At 35.3% G+C, this 19,791-nt stretch overlaps 1 protein-coding gene across 1 annotated transcript in view; it reads left to right on the top strand.

The window, feature by feature from the left end:
- The window catches only part of ADAMTS20 (ADAM metallopeptidase with thrombospondin type 1 motif 20), a 212,744-nt gene that overhangs the window by 117,280 nt on the left and 75,673 nt on the right, over positions 1 to 19,791 (top strand). Inside the window, exons 23-28 of the mRNA XM_049882873.1 lie at positions 3,130 to 3,249; positions 3,870 to 3,977; positions 5,196 to 5,360; positions 5,465 to 5,755; positions 6,501 to 6,662; positions 7,981 to 8,157. Coding sequence (XP_049738830.1) covers positions 3,130 to 3,249; positions 3,870 to 3,977; positions 5,196 to 5,360; positions 5,465 to 5,755; positions 6,501 to 6,662; positions 7,981 to 8,157 — 1,023 coding nt within the window. The remainder of the gene's footprint in view (positions 1 to 3,129; positions 3,250 to 3,869; positions 3,978 to 5,195; positions 5,361 to 5,464; positions 5,756 to 6,500; positions 6,663 to 7,980; positions 8,158 to 19,791) is intronic.

Here is a 19,791-nt window from a genome sequence, read left to right as displayed (position 1 = left end):
TAACTTTTATTCTTTGTATCACCGTATCTTCCTCTCCATGTGGAAAGTGTATGATTACATTTCTTAGTCCATCTTTAGTGTTTTAATGTTGTCTTCTTTGATATAATAACTTCGCTGTTACCCTGCTTTGAGCTTTTTTTTTTTTTTTTTTAAATCTTGCTTGTTTTTTTTCGTTTCCCTGTCTGGGTTGATTTCTGCCCAGTGTTCTAGTCTTGGGTCGATACCTGATATTATTGATTTTCTAACCAAAGAACTCCCTTTAGTATTTCTTGTAGTTTTGGTTTGGTTTTTACGAATTCCCTGAACTTCTGTTTATCTGGAAATATCCTAATTTCATCTTCATATTTAAGAGACAGTTTTGCTGGATATATAATTCTCGGGTAGCAATTTTTTTCCTTCATTTTTTAAAATAAGTCATCCCATTGCCTTCTTGCCTGCATGGTTTCTGCTGAGTAGTCTGAGCTTATTCTTATTGGCTGTCCTTTGTAGGTGACTTTTTGTTTATCCCTTGCTGCTTTTATAATTCTCTCTTTATCTTTGGTTTTGGCAAGTTTGATTATAATATGTCTTGATGACTTTCTTTTAAAATCTACCTCACGTGGAGTTCGATGAGCATCTTCGATAGATATCTTCTCATCTTTCACAATATCAGGGAAGTTTTCTGCTAACAAATTTTCAACAATTCTGTCTGTATTTTCTGTTATCCCTCCCTGTTCTGGTACTTCAATCACTCTTAGGTTATTTCTCTTGATAGACTCCCGCATGATTCTTAAGGTTTCTTCATTTTTTAAATTCTTTTATCTGATTTTTCTTCAAATATATTAGTGCCAAGTGATTTATCTTCAAGTTCAGAAATTCTGGCTTCTACTTGCTCAATTCTGCTCCTCTGACTTTCTATTGAGTTGTCTACTTCTGTAATTTTATTGTTAATCTTCTGACTTTGATTGCTGTCTATCTGTGGATTTTTCCAGCTTATTAAATTTTTCATTATGTTCTTGAATAATCTTTCTAATTTCTTCAATTGCTTTATCTGTGTGTTCCTTGGCTTGTTCTGCATATTGCCTCATTTCCTTCCTGATGTCTTGAAGGGTCCTGTATATTAATCTTTTGTATCCTGGCTCTGGTAATTGCAGGAATGCACTTTCATCTGGAAGATCCCTGGGTCCTTTGTTTTGAGAGCCTGTTGAGGTGATCATGATCTGTTTATGTGACTTGATACTGACTGTTGTCTCTGAGCCATCTATAAGTTATTCCCTTAGTTTATGTTTGCTTACTGTGTCGTAGCTTCTTGCTTTGTTTTGTTTTGATATGCCCAGATGGGTTGCTTGAGTGAGCTAGCTTGATTATTTTCACCTTTGGATCTCTGACATCCTGTCCCCAGATGGCTAGAGCTGTTATCAGGCATATCAGTCTAGGAGTCCATTCAGTTTTCTTGTATGAATTCAGCTCAGATGTCCAGGTAGCTGATCATCAAGTATGTGGTACAGGCTCTGTCCTAGAGTCCTAGAGGGGTAGGGGTGATTGGTGTAGGTACCGGTATCTGGTTGCCGCAGGGGGTCACGCTCTGAATAAGGTAGGGTGTTGAGAACCGACCCCCGAGTGTTTCTGAGGAAAGTGCATCTCTGTTCCCTAGAGCCTGCAGGTGGGTGGGTTCTGCAGAGAGACCATGTGCACCCGATGTTTTTGGTTGTAAGGACTGGGAGGTACTAGTTATCCTTGGACCCCTGTCATAGGTGGCTGGGTGACCTGAGTGGAGCTACCAGTCCTTAGGCCCCTGATGTGGGTAGGTGAGGACCCTGTTTAATAGGTAATGCAAGGTCAAACATCAAACACCCACCTCTCCACCGCACAGCTGAAATGGTTGGCGTCTGCCAACAAGGGTCTATTCTCATGAAATAGGCCCACACAGGTCCATGCAGAGGGGAAAGGTGCTCAAAGACCACAGAGCGTTTATGCCTGGACAGGAGCTGCTTCTGTCCTGAGCTCCTCCACTTAGTGGAGCTGGCAAATTATCTTTTCCCCCAAATGCAAATTTTTTCCTTCTCCAAGGCCAGGAGGATGGCTCTAGGCACTCAACAGTGCCTATCTCAGGCCCAGGGAATTCAGCCACTGAAGCTGGCTTCGGGGTGGGGGGTGGGCGCAGTAAAATATATGCAGGTACTTAGCTTTTGCCGAGAGCACCATTCGTCTCTGGCTCTGGAGGTATGAGTAGGCCGTGTGGCTGGCTGCTTCTCCCTGAGGAAACTGCGGCCGAATGCTAGTACCAGCCTGCCAACACCACTCGTGGAATGGTGCCTGAGGGCTCCCCGTGATTCAGGTCTGGTAACTCTCTCTGCTTCTGAACCGTCTCTTCCTCCCTGTGCCCCTCTGTTCGTTTTTGAAGCTTGCCTTCGATGCTCAGGGCTCCTAGCTTGTCATAAATATACTCGTTTCAGTTGTTTTTTTGGGCCTTTGTTGTAAAGAGGGCTCGCCAGAAGATTCTGTCTATTCCGCCACCTTGGTTCCGCCTCCCACTCTTCTTTATCTTTTTGAAATTTATTTAGCATATTGAATGAAATACATGATAAACCAGGTATAGTTTCAAGAAGTATTTAGTTTCTCTGAATCCTATAGACTCTGCTTCCCATGTGTCAGTGCCTTTAGGGATATATTCACATGATAACTTTTTTAAAGATACAATCAAAGCTAAACGAAACCCATTGCCATCAAGTGGATTCTGACTCATGGCAACCCAATGGCAGGGTAGACCTGCCCCATAGGGTTTCCAAAGCTGTAGTCTTTACTGTAGCAGACTGCCGCATCTTTTCTCCCACAGAGCAGCTGGTGGGCTTGAACTGCCGACCTTTTGTTTAGTAGTTGAGTGCTCAACCAGTGTGCCACCAGCACCCCTTAAGATAAACAATATCATATATTTTGTTACCTTTAATATTTTATTAATATCTTAGTAATAAATCTGAATAAATATGTGTATTGATAGAATTTGCTGATTAGAGGTTTTGACTCTAGTATAAAGGACTTGTAAAAAGATTTATCGAATGTATATTATTAGCTAGGTATTCATTAGATAAATGAACTTTATGTAATTTTTGAAAAGATAATGGTTTTTGGTACCTATTTATAATCTTGCAGTGCACAGCCATATGTGGACGTGGGTATCAGATGCGTGCTGTTAAATGTGTCAGTGAGCTCTTCAGTGTGGTGTTAGATGACAGTGAGTGCAGTGAAGCTAGTCGCCCAAGTGACAGGCAGGTAAGGCAGCCTCCTCATGGATTATAAACACGAGGGAGAGTTATGATACAGGAAAATTAAAGATGCGGTAAAATGATTTCCATATGCATTTTTTCCACTTAAACTTGTAGACTTTAAAAATGTGTTTGTGTGTGTGTGTGAGAGAGAAAGAGAGAGAGAGTTTATCATTTTTGATTTTGTCAGGTTTCTAGCTTTATTAATGACATTTTTTACTGTTTACTACTATTGGGTCACTCATTTAACCTGTATGTTTCCATCTTTTGAACTGTAGAAAGTTAACATCTGTTATTGCGAATATCATGAACTTCTAAAGTATGTTACACTTTTTACGGTACTGTTCTGTGTTTATTTAAAATGTTTCTGCTTTTAGTGATATTTTGAAGGACTTGCTCATTTTCAGCTATCATACAGAATGATCTATGCTTTAGGATTCAGATTTCTGGTGTCCACTACTAGCACTGGACAGCACTTTGTGCTTATGGAAAGTAAAAACCTTTACATAATTCAGTATGCCACTATTCTTGAGTTAGGCATATGGGAGAAGCAATGAAATATAGGATTTAATATAAAACAGTGATTAATTAATTGATGTTTTACATGATCTGTTCTCTTTTGAACAGGACTGTATAGTTACGTCATGCCCAATTATCCCTAAAATTGGAGCCACTTCATCACCTGCTCTTACTGTGGAAAAGATAGCACAATGGCGACACGGTTCTTGGACCCCAGTAAGTAAATTCCTTTAAAAGATGCAGTGTTTCTATTATGAAGTTTTTTTAGAGATCAGCAAAATGGTTGCTACAGGTTTTCAAAATTAATGTATGCATTTATCTTCAGGTAATTTGATGGTTTGGAAGGAAGATGGGGTTTAGAATCAGGTTAATTAATTGCTAAATCCTGCTCTGCCTTTCAAGAGCTCTGTGACTCTGGAATTTTAAGTTTTCTGGGTCTATTTTCTAATCTGCAAAATGGGGATAATAGTAATACCTATGTCACAAGTTGCTGTGAAAAGCAGACCCAGTATTAAACTTTTATTGACTTTTGTTTAAACTTCTATATTAGTTTCCTAGGGGTATGGTAACAAAACACCACAAGCTAAGTGGCTTGTAAGAACAGAATTGTACTGTTTCACAGTTTTGGACTTATTGATTCCTTCTGGAGGCTCTGAGAGAGTAACTGCTGCATGCCTCCCTCCTAGCTTCTGGTAGCTCCAGATGTTCCTTGGCTTGCAACCGCAGTGTCATGTGGTATCCTCCCCCGTCTCTCTGGCTCTGTGTATCTTCTCCTCTTTTATAAGGACACCAGTCATGTAGGATTAGGCTAACCCTCCTCCAGTATGACCTCATGTTAACCTAACTGCTAACATCTTCAAAGACCCTATTTCCAAACAGGGTCACATTCACAAGTATAGGGGTTAGGTCTTCAGCATATTTTTGGAGGGAGACACTATTCAATCCGTAACAGCTACTGGCATTTTCAGTTTGTTTTTCTAAACTGACAGCTTTAATGTATTGGTGTATATATTTTGCTTTAATCTTATGTGGAACATATATTTCAAGCTTCATGTAGTCTCTAAATATTTTAATTATGGGATCATATTTACTATATCTGTTAGATCTTTCAATGGTATTTTTTAACCATATCTTGAGATATTTTATAAAATGTTTTTCAGTATCTTTAATTTTAGCAAATAACTAATTATCATTTTAAGAACTTGAGTGTGTTGTCCTTATTATCCCAAATATCTAATTTGGGAAATGTGTGATCTAAATTGATTGGAGTATTCACTGCCCCTGTCTTTGAGTCAGATGTCATGCCAGGTGATATTATTTATAATTTAAGATTCTCAAGAAACCTGATATTCTAGAAATTTGAGAAATAGCTGTGGAATAGGGAAGTGGAAGAAATACTCTATAATGTCTTGGCATAATGATTTTCTCTGTAAGTGCTCCGTGTCTTGTGGAAGAGGCAGTCAAGCTCGCTATGTAAGCTGTCGGGATGTTCATGATGGAATAGCAGATGAATCGTATTGTACCCATTCACCCCGACCTCCTGACGTATCTGTCTGTTTTAGCCCTTGTGGAGAATGGCAAGCAGGGAATTGGTCACCTGTAAGTATTCTTATAAGAAAAGGGAATGAAATTTTTAAATACAATATTTAAAAAATAATCATGTAGTATATCACATTATAAATATTGGATAAACTTTTGCTCAGTGTTCAGCATCCTGTGGCAATGGAAAAACAACTCGACAAGTTTTATGCATCAACTACCATCAGGCGATTAATGAGGATTACTGTGACCCCGAAGTTCGTCCTTTGACAGAACAAGAATGTAACCTGGCAGCCTGCCCGCCCATGTACAGCCACTTCCCTAGTTCCTCTGAGCAGCCAAGCCATTCTCCAGGCAGGGATTTTCCATTAACTCACAAACCAGAAGATAATCAAAATCAGGGGGTCCATCCATCAATTGGAGGAAACCAGTGGAGAACAGGACCGTGGGGATCAGTAAGCCATTTTATTGAGTTATATTAATTCTGTAATTTGGTTATATTATAGCCATATAACAGATCTGTACTTAATGACGTCAGACTCTTTTAATGCTAAATTTATCAGAAGATCATTAGTTTAAATTCTAAAAGTATTAAGCGATACTTGATGCAGATTACAAATTCCTATCATTCTTGTTGAGTTATACAATAATGTGACACTGTGCCTGCAAAGTGATGTACTTAAAAATGATCTGATTAGAGTCCATTATAATACAAAGGACAACCTTTTAAGAGAGAAAACTGCAAATGTTTATGAACAAAAAATCAAAACAAAAAATTAGTAATACAGTAATGCAGTGAGTGGGTGTAAAATTATGATGAACTGTAAAAGACACAATTGTAGTCCATATTTAGCATCAGATTGATGGCACAAAATAAAAGCACCAATGTAAAAGTTAAGTAACTGAATGCTATCTTTTGTTTTCTATTCCTTCCTTGTGAGACCTTAAAACTTGAATTCCTTTTCCCTAAACACTTAGGACGAGGGTGAAAAATTATTTTGTCAACAAATTCTAATGAAGCTGTCAGTAACACTCAGGTGTTTTGACAGACTTTTTTGATTCAACCTGTGATTTCAGTTGGGAAGATTTTAACACAGAGTTTGATTTTTGATTCAGTTAAAGTACTGAATTTTTCCTCCATGTTATTTCATGATCTGGAAGCTGCAGTTTATGTGTATGTCTGTGCTTCGTCCTTGTCAGTGCTCCAGTAGTTGTGCTGGAGGTCTTCAGCATAGAGTTGTGGTCTGCCAGGATGAAAATGGACAAAGTGCCAATTACTGTGCTGCAGCCTCCAAGCCCCCAGAGTCAAAGCTCTGTGATTCAGGACCTTGCCCACGGTGGAACTACGGCAGCTGGGGAGAGGTAAGTCATAAGATTTTCTAAACTTGTAAAGATTATGACTTCTCTGAAGTATAAAAGTTAAACACTTCATGCAATTAAAACCCATTGCCGTCAAGTCACTTCTGACTCATAGCGACCCTATTGGACAGAGTAGAACTGCCCGGTAGATTTTCCAAGGAGCGCCTGGTAGATTCGAACTGCCAACCTCTTGGTTAGCAGCCGTACCACTTAACCACTACACCACCAGGGTTTCCTTCATGCCATTAAATAATCTTATTTCACTATACTCTAAAGAATGAATTTTTCTTTTTTTTAATTCAGTGATTAAAACCACGTGGCTTTAATGGATATTCTTCACCTTATAAGTCACTCATTCATATTGTTGGAACCATATAGTGTGCAGCTTTATCACACTGGCTTCTTTCACTTGGGAAACTCTGGTGGTGTCGCGGTTAAATGCTACGGCTGCTAACCAAAGGGTCTGCAGTTTGAATCTACCAGGCATTCCTCGGAAACTACATGGGGCAGTTCTACCCTGTCCTATAGGGTCACTATGAGTTGGAATCGTCTCAATGGCAATGGTTTTTTGTTGTTGTTGTTCTTTCACTTAGCAAAATACTTCGTTGTATGGATGTACCACAGTTTGTTCACCTATTGGAGGACATTTTGGTTACCTCCAGTTTGGGGGCAATTGTGAATAAAGATGCTATAAACGTTCTTGTGCAGGTTTTTATGTGTGCATACATTTTTCATTTCCTTTTCGTAAATACCTAGGAGCATGATTGCTGGATCGTATGGTAAGGTTAGCTTTGTGAGAAACTGCCAGGGTGTCTTCCAAAGTGGCTGTATCATTTTTCATTTCTACCAGCAATGAATGAGAGTTCCTGTTGCTCCACATCCTCACCAACATTTGGTGTTGTCAGTGTTTGGATTTTAGCCATTTTAATAGGTATAAAATGGCATCTCATTGTTTTAATTTGCAGTTCCCTAATCACGGGTGATGTTGAACATTCTTGGTTTATTTGTTACCTAACAAAAAACAAGCAACAACAACAACAAAAAAAAAACACATTGCTGGGAGTCGATTCCAACTCAGTGACCCTAGGGGACAGAGTAGAACTGCCCCATAGGGTTTCCAAGGAGCAGCTGGTGGATTCGAACTGCCAAGCTTTTCATTAGCAGCCGAGCTTTTTACCAGTATGCAGCTAGGGCTCCACTTGTTACCTAGAGAGGAATATTAAGAATTGGACAAAAATGATACAATTTAAACTTTAGTTTAAGCAACAGAATTTTTTCTTTAAAGCCACGTAATGTTGAATTTTCTCATTCTCGTTTTTAGTGTACACAAACTTGTGGAGGAGGAATAAAATCAAGATTCGTAATATGTCAATTTCCCAATGGCCAAATGTCAGAAGAGCAAAACTGTGAAATCTTAAACAAGCCACCTAGTGTGACACAATGTCATGTGCATGCTTGCCCTGATGATGTTTCATGGCATCGGGGACCATGGAAATCGGTACGATAGTATTCTTACTCTTTTTGTTGTTTTACTCTGTCCCTTTTACTTTAAATCCTCTTTATAAATTGTGAAACGCATATGCTATACTTCCTCTGATTTATTTTTAAGAAAACCATTGGCCATCTTGGCTTGTGCTGTTAAATTTGATAGTTTAGAAGCAGAATCCTTCTAACTTCAAGTACTGTTTTATATATATATATATATATATATATATATATACACACACATACACACACATATATATATAATTTTATATGTATTTATATTTTTATATGTGAATTTTGAACCATAGCACTACTATTCTAATGGAACCGTTTTTCTCCATTGCATCTTTGACTTACCCTCTAATCAATCAGAAATGTTTTATTATTTACATTTGTATATAATGTTAATAGTGTGTGTATAACAATGGCAAATTAAGGCTGTGTCTTGTTTGATCCTATAACTTCATGTGGCTTTTGTCTGTCAGTGTTTTAACAGCTGATCCAAAACCAAATAATGTTGTTTAAACCTTTGTTTTTATCATTGTTAAACTCAGTGTTTTGTCTGGAATGTGAAAAGATTATATTAAAGAAAAGATAGAGAAATTTACTTACATAAAGTAAATTAATTGTTTACAGTTTGTCAGATACATCATTGAAGAGTATGCCTTTTATAATAATTTATATTATATTCATTTTTTCAACTGTGTGGAGTTACTGTTTTTCGGGCATATTTTGATTTTTGTTTTGTTATTTGGAGCCATAGACAATATTCATAAATGTTGTTCATTAATGGTTTATTATCTCCAGCATTCTCTAAACATCCAGGTTTTGAGGAATAATTAATACATAAATCGAATGAAATTTGCAATATGGTCACCTTTAAACTTCTGAATCATAAAGAACCAAGTTCACTTCTTACAGATGAAAAATTGGTTTGAGTCTAAAATTTATGTATAACTAAATTTATAAACAGTTCATTATTTGGAAAATAATTATACCTTCAGTTTTATAACCAGCCCTTGTTGTCTGCACTTATATTATTTTTGCCCAAATCATACCTTTACCCATGAGACTTGGGTTTACATATTGTGGTAAAGATTTGATTTGGGCAAAAGTAGGTCAAGTTCAGGTTCAGGCTGAAATTCATCTGTGACTGATGATATAAAGAAACGAAACATTTTTATTTTAAAGAAAATCTTAGAGTAAAATTGCCGCTTGAGAGGACCATCACTTTCTGGGAAATAACAAAAACATTTTGCCATAAAAAGCAGTCATATATTTTGCTTAACGAATGTTTCTTGAGCATCTTCTATACCCTAGGCACAGTGCTACAGAAATAATTAAGACATATTTCTTACTCCCATGGAGTTTACAGTCTAGTTGAGGAGATTTGAAATGCTGTAGGACTCCACCATAAAAGCACATTATTTTTTGTTAGCTGTCACGGATTGGAAATTCACTTGCTCCTTACATGTTCGGTCATTTCGTTGGCTTTAGTTTGCAAGCCTGATTCTTAGTGAGGTTATGGATTGCCTTCTTGGAATTTTGCCCCAGTTAGAAAAGTAGAGTTCTAATATCTAGAGACTGAATTGTACTTGCATTTGTGTCTGAGCACGAAGGTTGTGTTTCCCCCTACTCATTCATGACATGATTAATTCACTAAGAATTAAATATTTACCATGTCTCCTGCTTTGTGCTAAGAATCGAAGTACCTAGAATGAAATTTTTTTGAGTTAGATGTTCTGTTCCAGGCATCAGCAAACTATGGCTTGTGAACCAAATCTGGCCCGCTGTCTACTTTTGTAGATCAGTTTTATTGGAACACAACCAGGCTCATTTGTTTACATGCTGTCTATGGCTGCTTTTGCACTACAGTGGCAGAGTCGAATAGTTGCAATAGAGACTGTGTAACTTGTAAAGCCTGAAATATTTACTACCTGGCCCTTTGCAGGAAAAGTTTGCAATCCGTGGTCTATTTAATAAACATTATAATGCTTTTAAAATTCAACATAAAAATTTACATCAAGTTTTTTTAATGGGTTTTTTTTATGGAACATTAAGATCGCAAATATTCCTTTTGGATTGGTATTAGATGTTTTTGATCCTTTGTTTTGTATTTTAAAACATCTTAAGGTTACCAGCCTTCTCTACGTATTCACTATGGAATTCTCATGGTGCTTGTATATTTAGTTGGAATGTATCTAATACCACATTCCAATATATTTGTGTCATGATTTTTTTTTATGTAAATGATGTTTTAAGTGAAAAAACACGAATGTTCATTAGAGTCCTGTGCAAAACTTCTTAAGTCTTGCAGAAACAAATGATCAAGAAAACATTAATAACCACAAATTATAAAATAGTAAGACAAAAGTACAGAATTCTTTATTGTTTAATACATGTCTATTCCAAAAGAAGTTGAGTGAAGAGTTTAATCTTTGCACTAGTGGAAGAACTGTAATTTTTAAAATCACAATAAGATTTTATATCAGAATTTTTACAAACCTATTTATTTACTTTTTACATGTGTAAAGTACATATGTATTATTAGATGTCTTGATTTCTTTTATTATATGAAGAATATTTATTCCTTAAATTACCCTTTTATATTAAAAGGCTTTAAGGGATCTAAGTTTTGTTGGCAAAACCAGATACAACTTTTTACCTCTTTCAGTGTTGCTTCCTGTTAGCCAAACTTCAGAATACCTCTTATTAATATATCAGGTTAGTACTCTTTCATGGACAACCTTAATGTCAACAGATCCTGTCACTAAGTAAGGAAGTTAAAAACATGTATACATATATATAAATGACATGAAATCTCAGAAACTATGTTTTTCATTTTAAAGCAAAATTAAAATATGCAGTGCTAAATCATTTTATAATATTAGGAAGAAAGTTGTAAGCGTGCATTTAAATTTGCTAAGTGTTTTTGGGAAATCTTGTCCTGTAATAACTAATAAGCATGATTAAAGAAAGGAATAAATAAATATTAATCTGTGTTAATTTAATGACTATATTTTTGTGCTTAGTCAATGTGAAATAATTGTATTTTAACTCTTGCTTATTTGACATGTGTTGTGGTTTTGTGCTTTGCTTAAATTCATATGTATGTTTTATTTTTACTCCTTGGATCAGTACCTAAGATGTTTTAAGTCACTGAACAGATACTGTATTGTAACGAATGCCTCCTGTCTTTTGCTGGTATTTTTCTTATATAACAAATTGTTACATTCTCTTATTAAACATTTGATTATTGAATAGTGTATGTTTTCATACTTTTACTTACTGTATGTATAAGTTACTGCTATTTTTCAGGTTATATTTCTGTCTGTTAGAAAGAAACTAACAGTGGGATTTAAAGAATAAAATTTATTGCTTAGCTCTCAATTTTAAATACTAGAAACTTTTACATTTTTATATATAATGAACAATAAATAAAAATTTATGATGTAAACAAATTTCTTAAATTAAAAATAGATGTGCTTATGATGAAGGTAGTCTTTAAAAGGTAAGTGAAAGTTTTATTTTTCTATTTTCTTGTATGTATTAAAGGAGATTACATTAACACAATAGAACTCTTAGAGCAAATAAATCTATATTAATCTATATGTAATTTCCTATCAAGTCTCATTTAAAAAGTGATTCATCCTTTTAGAATGTTTTTTATTTCCTACATAGAATAAAATCATATTTGGTAAGAAAATGAATTTTATACCAGTGCGTTATGGGTTTTGTTACGGAAGTAATGAAGATTCAGCTTAAGAAAAAAGACTGTATTTTTTTCTTTTTAGCTTTAAGATTTTTTTTCCTCACAAAGTTTTTTTTTTTTTTTAATGAAAGCTTGCCAGTTACACCCTCTTGATTCTAGCTCTTTTCCTGAGTTTCTTTTAAAAAATAAAATGCTCTCCTATAGCATTGTGAGGAAAAATACATATTGTTCTAAATCTCTAATATGATAGAATGGAATGCAACAAACAGCAGCCCTTTCAGAAATCAGCCTATGGCAGCAGCAGCAGCAGCACACACCCAGTCAATCTGAAGTTTGTTGCCAACAGCTTTGCATAGGCAAAGAACACTGAGAATCTGAATAGAGGGGTTGGAATGGTCCTACTATAGCTCCCATTCAGGGTGAAATTCATTCAAGGGGAAACTTTTTATTTTACTCCTAAGGCCAGCAGAAGCTAGAACAAGGTAATTGTGGGGAAATGGTTTCAGGACACTGTCAATTCCATATTTAGACTTTGTAAGGTAAAGTGTTCCATAAAAACATTTATAATAATTAGTTATTTAAATAAATTTGAAAAAAAAAACACATATAAGCATATTGATAGGATGGAAATCTATTTTATTCTAAACTTATAGACATATTTAATTATTAATAAGTATTTCAAAAGAGTATTTTGACTTATTATAGAGTATTTCCACTTATTATGTTTGTTACCATATCCTGCTAAGGGTCATTCATTGATTCTCCCCAAAATCATGAACCTCTGTTATGTGTCAGCTACTCTGCTAGTCACTAGAGGTAAACCATGCACAACCAACCCCTGTGTACAAGAAGTTGGTAGTTAAGTGATTAATGTACTAAATAAACATGATTAGAATGCAGGGTAGAATTCCTATTGCATTTTGGTAACAACCATGTGTTTTATAATATTAAATACTCATATTATTTGGGACCTAATAGGTTAGAAAAATGCAAGAATTAGTAATGAGGATTGTACAGGACAACAAAATAATTCTGCCAGAAGATTCTTATAGAAAGCCTAAACTAGTCCGATACATTCCATTGTAACCTGAAAAGAGATAAATGGTGTCGTCCTAAGTCTCCGCCATAGGAGAATAGTCTTTGCATAACTGTAGCCTCCTCTTCTCTGCACCCATGTCTTTCATGCCTCACCAAAAGGGAGAATGAGGACGGATGTATAGTTTGCCCTAGATGTGATGCTCTGAAAATAATCTTGGAGATACACATGGGCCTTGCAGGTTTGATATGTATGATCTAGCAAAAATTTAAGTATATTCTCTAATAATGTTTTGATCATAAAAGGAGGCTCTGTGTGTGTGTGTGCATGCCGTTGAATGAAGTTAGAATGTGCAGTTTAAAATAACTAAAAAAATCTCAACTTCAGTGTTATGTCATATTTTACATTGTATTTCCATATTAAAGGAAGTGAAAATGCCCATATTTCTATGAAAATTTCCTTGTATTTTCAGGCATAATGCTTCAGAATGTTTAAGAATCTCTGGAAATAGATTTTGTTGCTTTAGAAGCATTTGTTTTCAGTGATGCACAATATTTATGTGTTATATAATGAGACCATTTAAGGAAGATAGACATTATTAATACTAGTGCACTTAAGATACCCCAAAATTTTTTAGAGATTTTATGTGTCAACTTTCAGTAGCCGGCAGTTCGAATCCACCAGGTACTCCTTGGAAACCATATGGGGCAGCTCTACTCTGTCCTTTAGGGTCTCTGTAAGTTGGAATCGACAGTGGTGGGTTTTTTCTTTTTTTTTTTTTGGTTTATACCCTTCTTAGTAAAAAGTTTTGAGCATATATCCTATATCTCTTATTATATGTTATATGGCAAATATAAGCTAATATATAAATATATTATTGTATATGATTAATTGACTATAAAAACATTAATATAAAAGGATAATGGAAACCCTGGTGGCATAGTGGTTAAGAGCTACAGCTGCTGACCAAAAGGTTGGCAGTTCGAATCCACCAGGTGCTCCTTGGAAACTCTCTGGGGCAGTTCTACTCTGTCCTGTAGGGTTGCTATGAGTTGGAATGGACTTGCCAGCAATAAATTTTTATGGGTAAAAAGATAACAGATGTTAAATATTAAGTATGATTTTTATTTTCATTTTATGTCTTACTGAACTGTCCCTGTTCATCACACACAAAAAGTGACAGAATATGCTTCATTAGCCTTGAAAACCTTGGTTCAAAACTATGTTATAGCAATTCAAAAACGTTCTAAATGTAGTTTATTTCAGTATGAAACCAAAACCAAACCCAGTACTGTCGAGTCGATTCCGACTCATAGCAACCCTATAGGACAGAGTAGAACTGCCCCACAGAGTTTCCAAGGAGCACCTGGTGGATTCGAACTGCTGACCCACTACGCCACCAGGGTTTCCTTATTTCAGTATATATTATACCTCAAAATAGCAAAGTTTATCATTGAATGCGCCTGGTTTATACAGTAATCAATTTTAAATTCAATACAATTATTCAAAAATTTTTTATTGAAATTTGTCTTCCAAACTTCTATTTTCCATGATGTCATTTAATTCTCGAAACTACTAGAAGGAGTTATATTTTAGCAAACAGGTTTTAAACAATGAAACTTTAGACGATTTGGAAGATACTTAAATAGATTAGAAGATTTTGTTTCAGAGTTTTAAAAATATACACTTGTAAGAGTTTTTTATAGTTGGCATATTGCTTCTGGCAACAAAATCACATAACACTAGAAACATTTCCAAATATTTCAAAATGTTCGCCCCTTTACCCAGACCTAGAAGCTATTTCCAAAAACAGCTACTTCCTCTAAAAAAAAAAAAATGTCTCCTTTGCCTTAAAGGGGTAAATTATGAGGGTTTTTGTGTGTGTGTGTGTGCCTATCAGGTAACACACATTTATCATTATTAGAAAAAAATCAGCAAATATGAAAAAAGCATATTATTGTAATAGAAAAATTAATAATTCTTTGTAGCCTGACAGTCCATTTGGTAGTCTGAAGGTAATTAGCAAACTTGCTATGTTTATAACTAAAACAAGAACAAACCAGCAGCATATATACATACATATATACACATACATATACATATATATAAACGTATACATATTTACATATACATACATATACACACATATATATGTGTATATATAATGTGTTTTCCTAAGTGGTCATGTGTAAACTGCAGTGGGCACACTGAAAGTAAATGACAAAGTGATGATTGCTCTTCCGTCAAGACACATAATTTATGTGTTATATGTTATTGACATATAGTCCCATATGGTAAAGCTGACTTTCTTATATAAGTAGATGTCCTAAAAAATTTTTTGGCACTCCAGTGAATCATTTTGTCACTTTTGAGATGTGCTTTTGAAAAACTGTGCCTTAGATAATCAAATGTGGGAATGTATCTCTAAAGCCTTTCAAGTCATTTACAGGATCTGGACTGGAATTATATAATTTTCTTTTGTAGACTCCATCCTCTGTTTCCTGGTTGTCCTCCTCCATCCCCAATATCATACTTAAACTCACACACCAATTAATTCCTCAACTTTGTAGGGCATATCTAGGAAGGTACTTTATTTATTTTCACATTGTATTATAATATGACTTTTGATACACTAAAACTCTTATTTTCCCTTGGGTGTTAGAACAATGATATTACTAAATGAATATATTCAGTTTTGAATATAAATTTAGAAAAGACAACCTATAGAATGCAGCATTGAGACTATATGAAAGACTAATTGAAAAAGGCAAAATAGTGTTTTGTTTTAAATTATAGAGCCATAAATAGCAGAGCAATTCTACCAAATGGATGAAATATTGTCTCCACTAACCTGGAGGTACTGAAGTTCAAGTTTATTAATAAATATTAATGACTGGTTCAATTATTGGCATCAAATTAAGAATGACTGTACAAGATTAGATTCAGAAATCAGGAAAGAGAAGGATAGAGGGTTTGCCTTCCACCAATTTCTAACTATTCAAAAGTCTGGTTCTAAGTTCTCAGTTATTTGAACTTCCACTGGAAGAAGAGATTCACTGGGTGTACCTACTAAAGTATAATGTTCATTTTTAATTATAGTTGGGCAAATGTTTAAACTCTTTGTCTCAGGTTTTTCATGTATAAAGCAATGTATTAAAATAAAAGTACCTATATCATACATTTGTGAGAATTAAATGAAACAATGCAAAGTTTTTGGTGGATGGCTTAGTAGATCACATAATAAGTGCTTTATTTAATATTTATGAATTTGATACCAGTTGTTAACTGAGCTTGAAAGTAATCCTTTAAGACAGCTCTGAACTACTTTCAATCTGTCTGGGCTTATGATATTTTGCACTTGTGACCCGGGGAAACTTGGAAGCTTTGAAAGTAACAATGGCCACTAAGCTGCCAAAAACTCATTCCTCCATGCCTGCATGTGTCCCCAGATTAATCCTTTCAAGATTATTGAGAACCCCGTATGTATCAAGCACTTAGCTAAGTATTGTAGAAAACCAAAGATGAATAAGAAAGGCATACTTTCCTCAAAGGACTCATGGTCCAGAGGAAGTTAAGCATATAGATAGCTGTAACACAATGCAGAAAAGGAATAATGTCATAGAAAGTGAGAAAATGTGCATTCAATTGGAGAAATGGGTCAGGCTGTATGAATGAGAAAGCACTGGCTTAAGCTTTGGTGAATAGATAGGATTTGAGAGGGAAAGGAAGTACCAGGTAGGAGACTATCCTGAAATTCACAGAGACCAGAAAGAGCAGTTCAGTTTGACTGGTATAGACGGTTTGTGAGAGTCAAGGTAGGGGTGTAAGTTTAGAAGTAGCACGGTAAAACCTGCAAAAGCCAAAACCTGTGTAAGGCAGAAATCTGTCAGAGAAGGAAAGCTAAAATATATTCCACTAATGAGTGATAGAAAAGTAGTAAGAACGCATCCTGTCAAAGGTGGAAAACTTGCAAAACCTGGGAAAACATGGCAGACCCATCAAGTTCCTGCTCTCACAGGTTTCACTGAATAAGTGAGCACTGATGAGTACTATGCTTAAGAGATTTTAAAAATTCTATAGGTATAGGAAAACCACTGATTTTTTTGGAGTGGAATTAGAGCTCTGTTTCAGGTAGATTAATAGATAATTGTTATCATGAAATATAAGCAAATTGATACTGTGAGAGACTAGAGATGGGAAGTTGAATAGGAGGCTCTTCTAAAAGTCTAGGGGGATGAACTAGAGACCACTCATTCAGTTATTCATCAGGCATTACCCACAACACTCAAGTGTTTGTAGGTGGAGGAGAGGTTGGTGAGACTATTCTTGGTCAAAAGGTGGGATGGCATCTGTAGATGGGAGGAAAAGTACAGATTTTTTTTTTTTTAGTGTCAAGAGAATAAAGTTAAGAGAAGTCATGGTGGATAATTTTGAGATCAGGGAAGTTTGGGCTTGAAGAGAGTAAAACTTGGGCAAGAAGTCAATTTGAGAACACTGGAATTATAAAGGAAACCCTGGTAGCATAGTGATTAAGAGATATGGCTGCTAACCAAAAGGTCAGCAGTTCAAATCCACCAGCTGCTCTTTGGAAACTCTATGGGACAGTTCTACTCTGTCCTATACGGTCACTATGAGTTGGAATTGACTCAACGGCAACAAATTTTTTTTTTTTTTTTTTTAAGGATTATAAACTAGTGTCAGGAGTCCATTTGAGCATCCATAACATGACTTTGCATTAGATTGTCTCACATAAGGGAATATAAATTTGACTTCAAGAGAAATATAAACCTGCATTTACCAAAAGAATACGTGTTAGATTGTCTCGTATAATGGAATATAATCTTGACTTCACCAAGAGAAATATAAAACTACATTTACCAAAAGAATTTGAAAAGATATTATTATTCTTAACCCTAGTAAGATGTTAAATATTAAATCTATCCTAGATCTTGTAGGGGAAGAATAAAAGCTGTGGTGCTGGATTGCCTAGGTTTGAGTTGAGACTGCTGTTATTTAGAGTAATGACCTTCAGCTAGTTACTTAACATCTTTAAGACTTCGTTTACTTAGAGTAAAATATAAAGCTACCTTAAAAGAGTAGTAGTATTATTAATTATTATTATTACTTAGAATTAAATGGAACGATCGGGAAAAGTGTCTGGCATAAGACCTAGTATGTAAAGGCTGGATGTATTTCGCTTACCATTATTATTTACCCAAAGATATATACATATCCCCTTCCTCAAAGACCTGAAAATCCAAACACATCAAACAATCTGAAAAAAAGATCCAGTTAAGCGAGTTATATTCTAGTATGGGAAAAATCAATTTAGGCTGGCATTTAGATTTTTTTTAAACTAATCTTTTAAGTAAAGATAACAATTATTCAGAGAAATGCCAAATCATAAAGGTACTGTTCAGTGAAGTTTCCAAAGAGGCCCCACCTATGTAGCCAGCATCTAGACCAAGCACATCAGTACCTTGGAATTGCCTCACATGCTCCCTTACAATTATTATTCCCCCCATATGTTAACTATTCTGACACCAAATACCATAGATCAATTTGCATGCTTTTGAACTGTACATAAATGCATTTTACATAATTTACATATTTATGTTTGTGAAAGCCACAATGATGTTTGTGAGATTCATTCTATATATTGTGTGTAATTGTAGTTCTTCTTTGCAATCTAGAATTAATTATATAAATATATCACGATTTATCTGTCCTAGTGCAAATGGTTAAGTGCTCGACTACTAGCTGAAAGGCTGGCAGTTCGAACCCATCCAGAGATGCCTCGAAAGACAGGCATGGTGACCTTCCAGAAGGTCACAGCCTTGAAAACCCTGTGAGCCGTCTACTCTGCATACACGGATTCGCCTGAGTCAGAGTTGACTAGATGGCAACTAACATCAACAATAGTTGACAAGCATTTGGGATTGTTTCCGATTTGAGAATTACAAACAATGCTGTTGTAAACTTCCTCACATGTGTCTTTTGGTGAACATGTGTGTGCATATTTGTTGGGTATGTAACCAGGAGTTGAATTGCAGGATCTTAGTGTATGCTTATGTTCAGTTTCAGTGAACACCCTAGGACAGTTTTCTAAAGTGGTTGTATGAGAATTCTGATTGCTTCACATCCCTGCCAACAATTAATTTATCGAACTTTTATATTTTGGTCATTCTAGTGGGTGCGTAGTGGTATTTCTTTGTGGTTTTAATTTACATTTTTCTGATGACTAATGAAGTTGAGTGCCTTTTCATATGTTTAGTCCTATGGTATATCCTCTTTTCTGAAATACCTATTGAAGTCCTTTGTCCATGTTTCTATTGGATTTTCTGCTTTTCCTTACCAATTTGTAGGAGTTATCTTTTTGTTCTCGGTATGAGTACCTCACTGGATACATGTATTGAAGAATATCATTTTATTTCAGTGTTTTACTCTCATTCACTCTCAGCCATACTACTGAGAGGCAGCAACAGTAAAGGCATTATCACTTCTTCCCATTCAGTGTGTAGACGTGCGAGTCTGGGAGGAATAAAATGAACAAATGTGAGGCAACAGCAAAACTGATGGCTGGTGTGTATAAATTTATTTTTAAATGATTTAAAAGAGAATTATAATCTTCAGGAATTTCCACTGAGTTTATTTATTCAGCAGGTACTTATATAGCAGTTATATACCTGTGTGTCAGGTACCATTAAGTGTGGAGAATAAAAATAACTAATGGATGACATAGAAGAGTTTATATTACAGCTACAAAAAAAAAGCTAAAAGAATATACATATGTTTGTATATATACACACATACGTATGATTTTACATGCACACACAATTGTGTGAGTACAGAGGAATGAATTTGTGATAGTGGTGGGGTGTGGGATGGGAAAGTTTCCT

This window comes from Elephas maximus, chromosome 4, assembly GCF_024166365.1.
Source record: "Elephas maximus indicus isolate mEleMax1 chromosome 4, mEleMax1 primary haplotype, whole genome shotgun sequence".
Classification (NCBI taxonomy): domain Eukaryota; kingdom Metazoa; phylum Chordata; class Mammalia; order Proboscidea; family Elephantidae; genus Elephas; species Elephas maximus.
The sequence above is the reverse complement of the archived record's forward strand: the minus strand, read 5'-3'. Positions and strand labels throughout refer to the sequence as shown.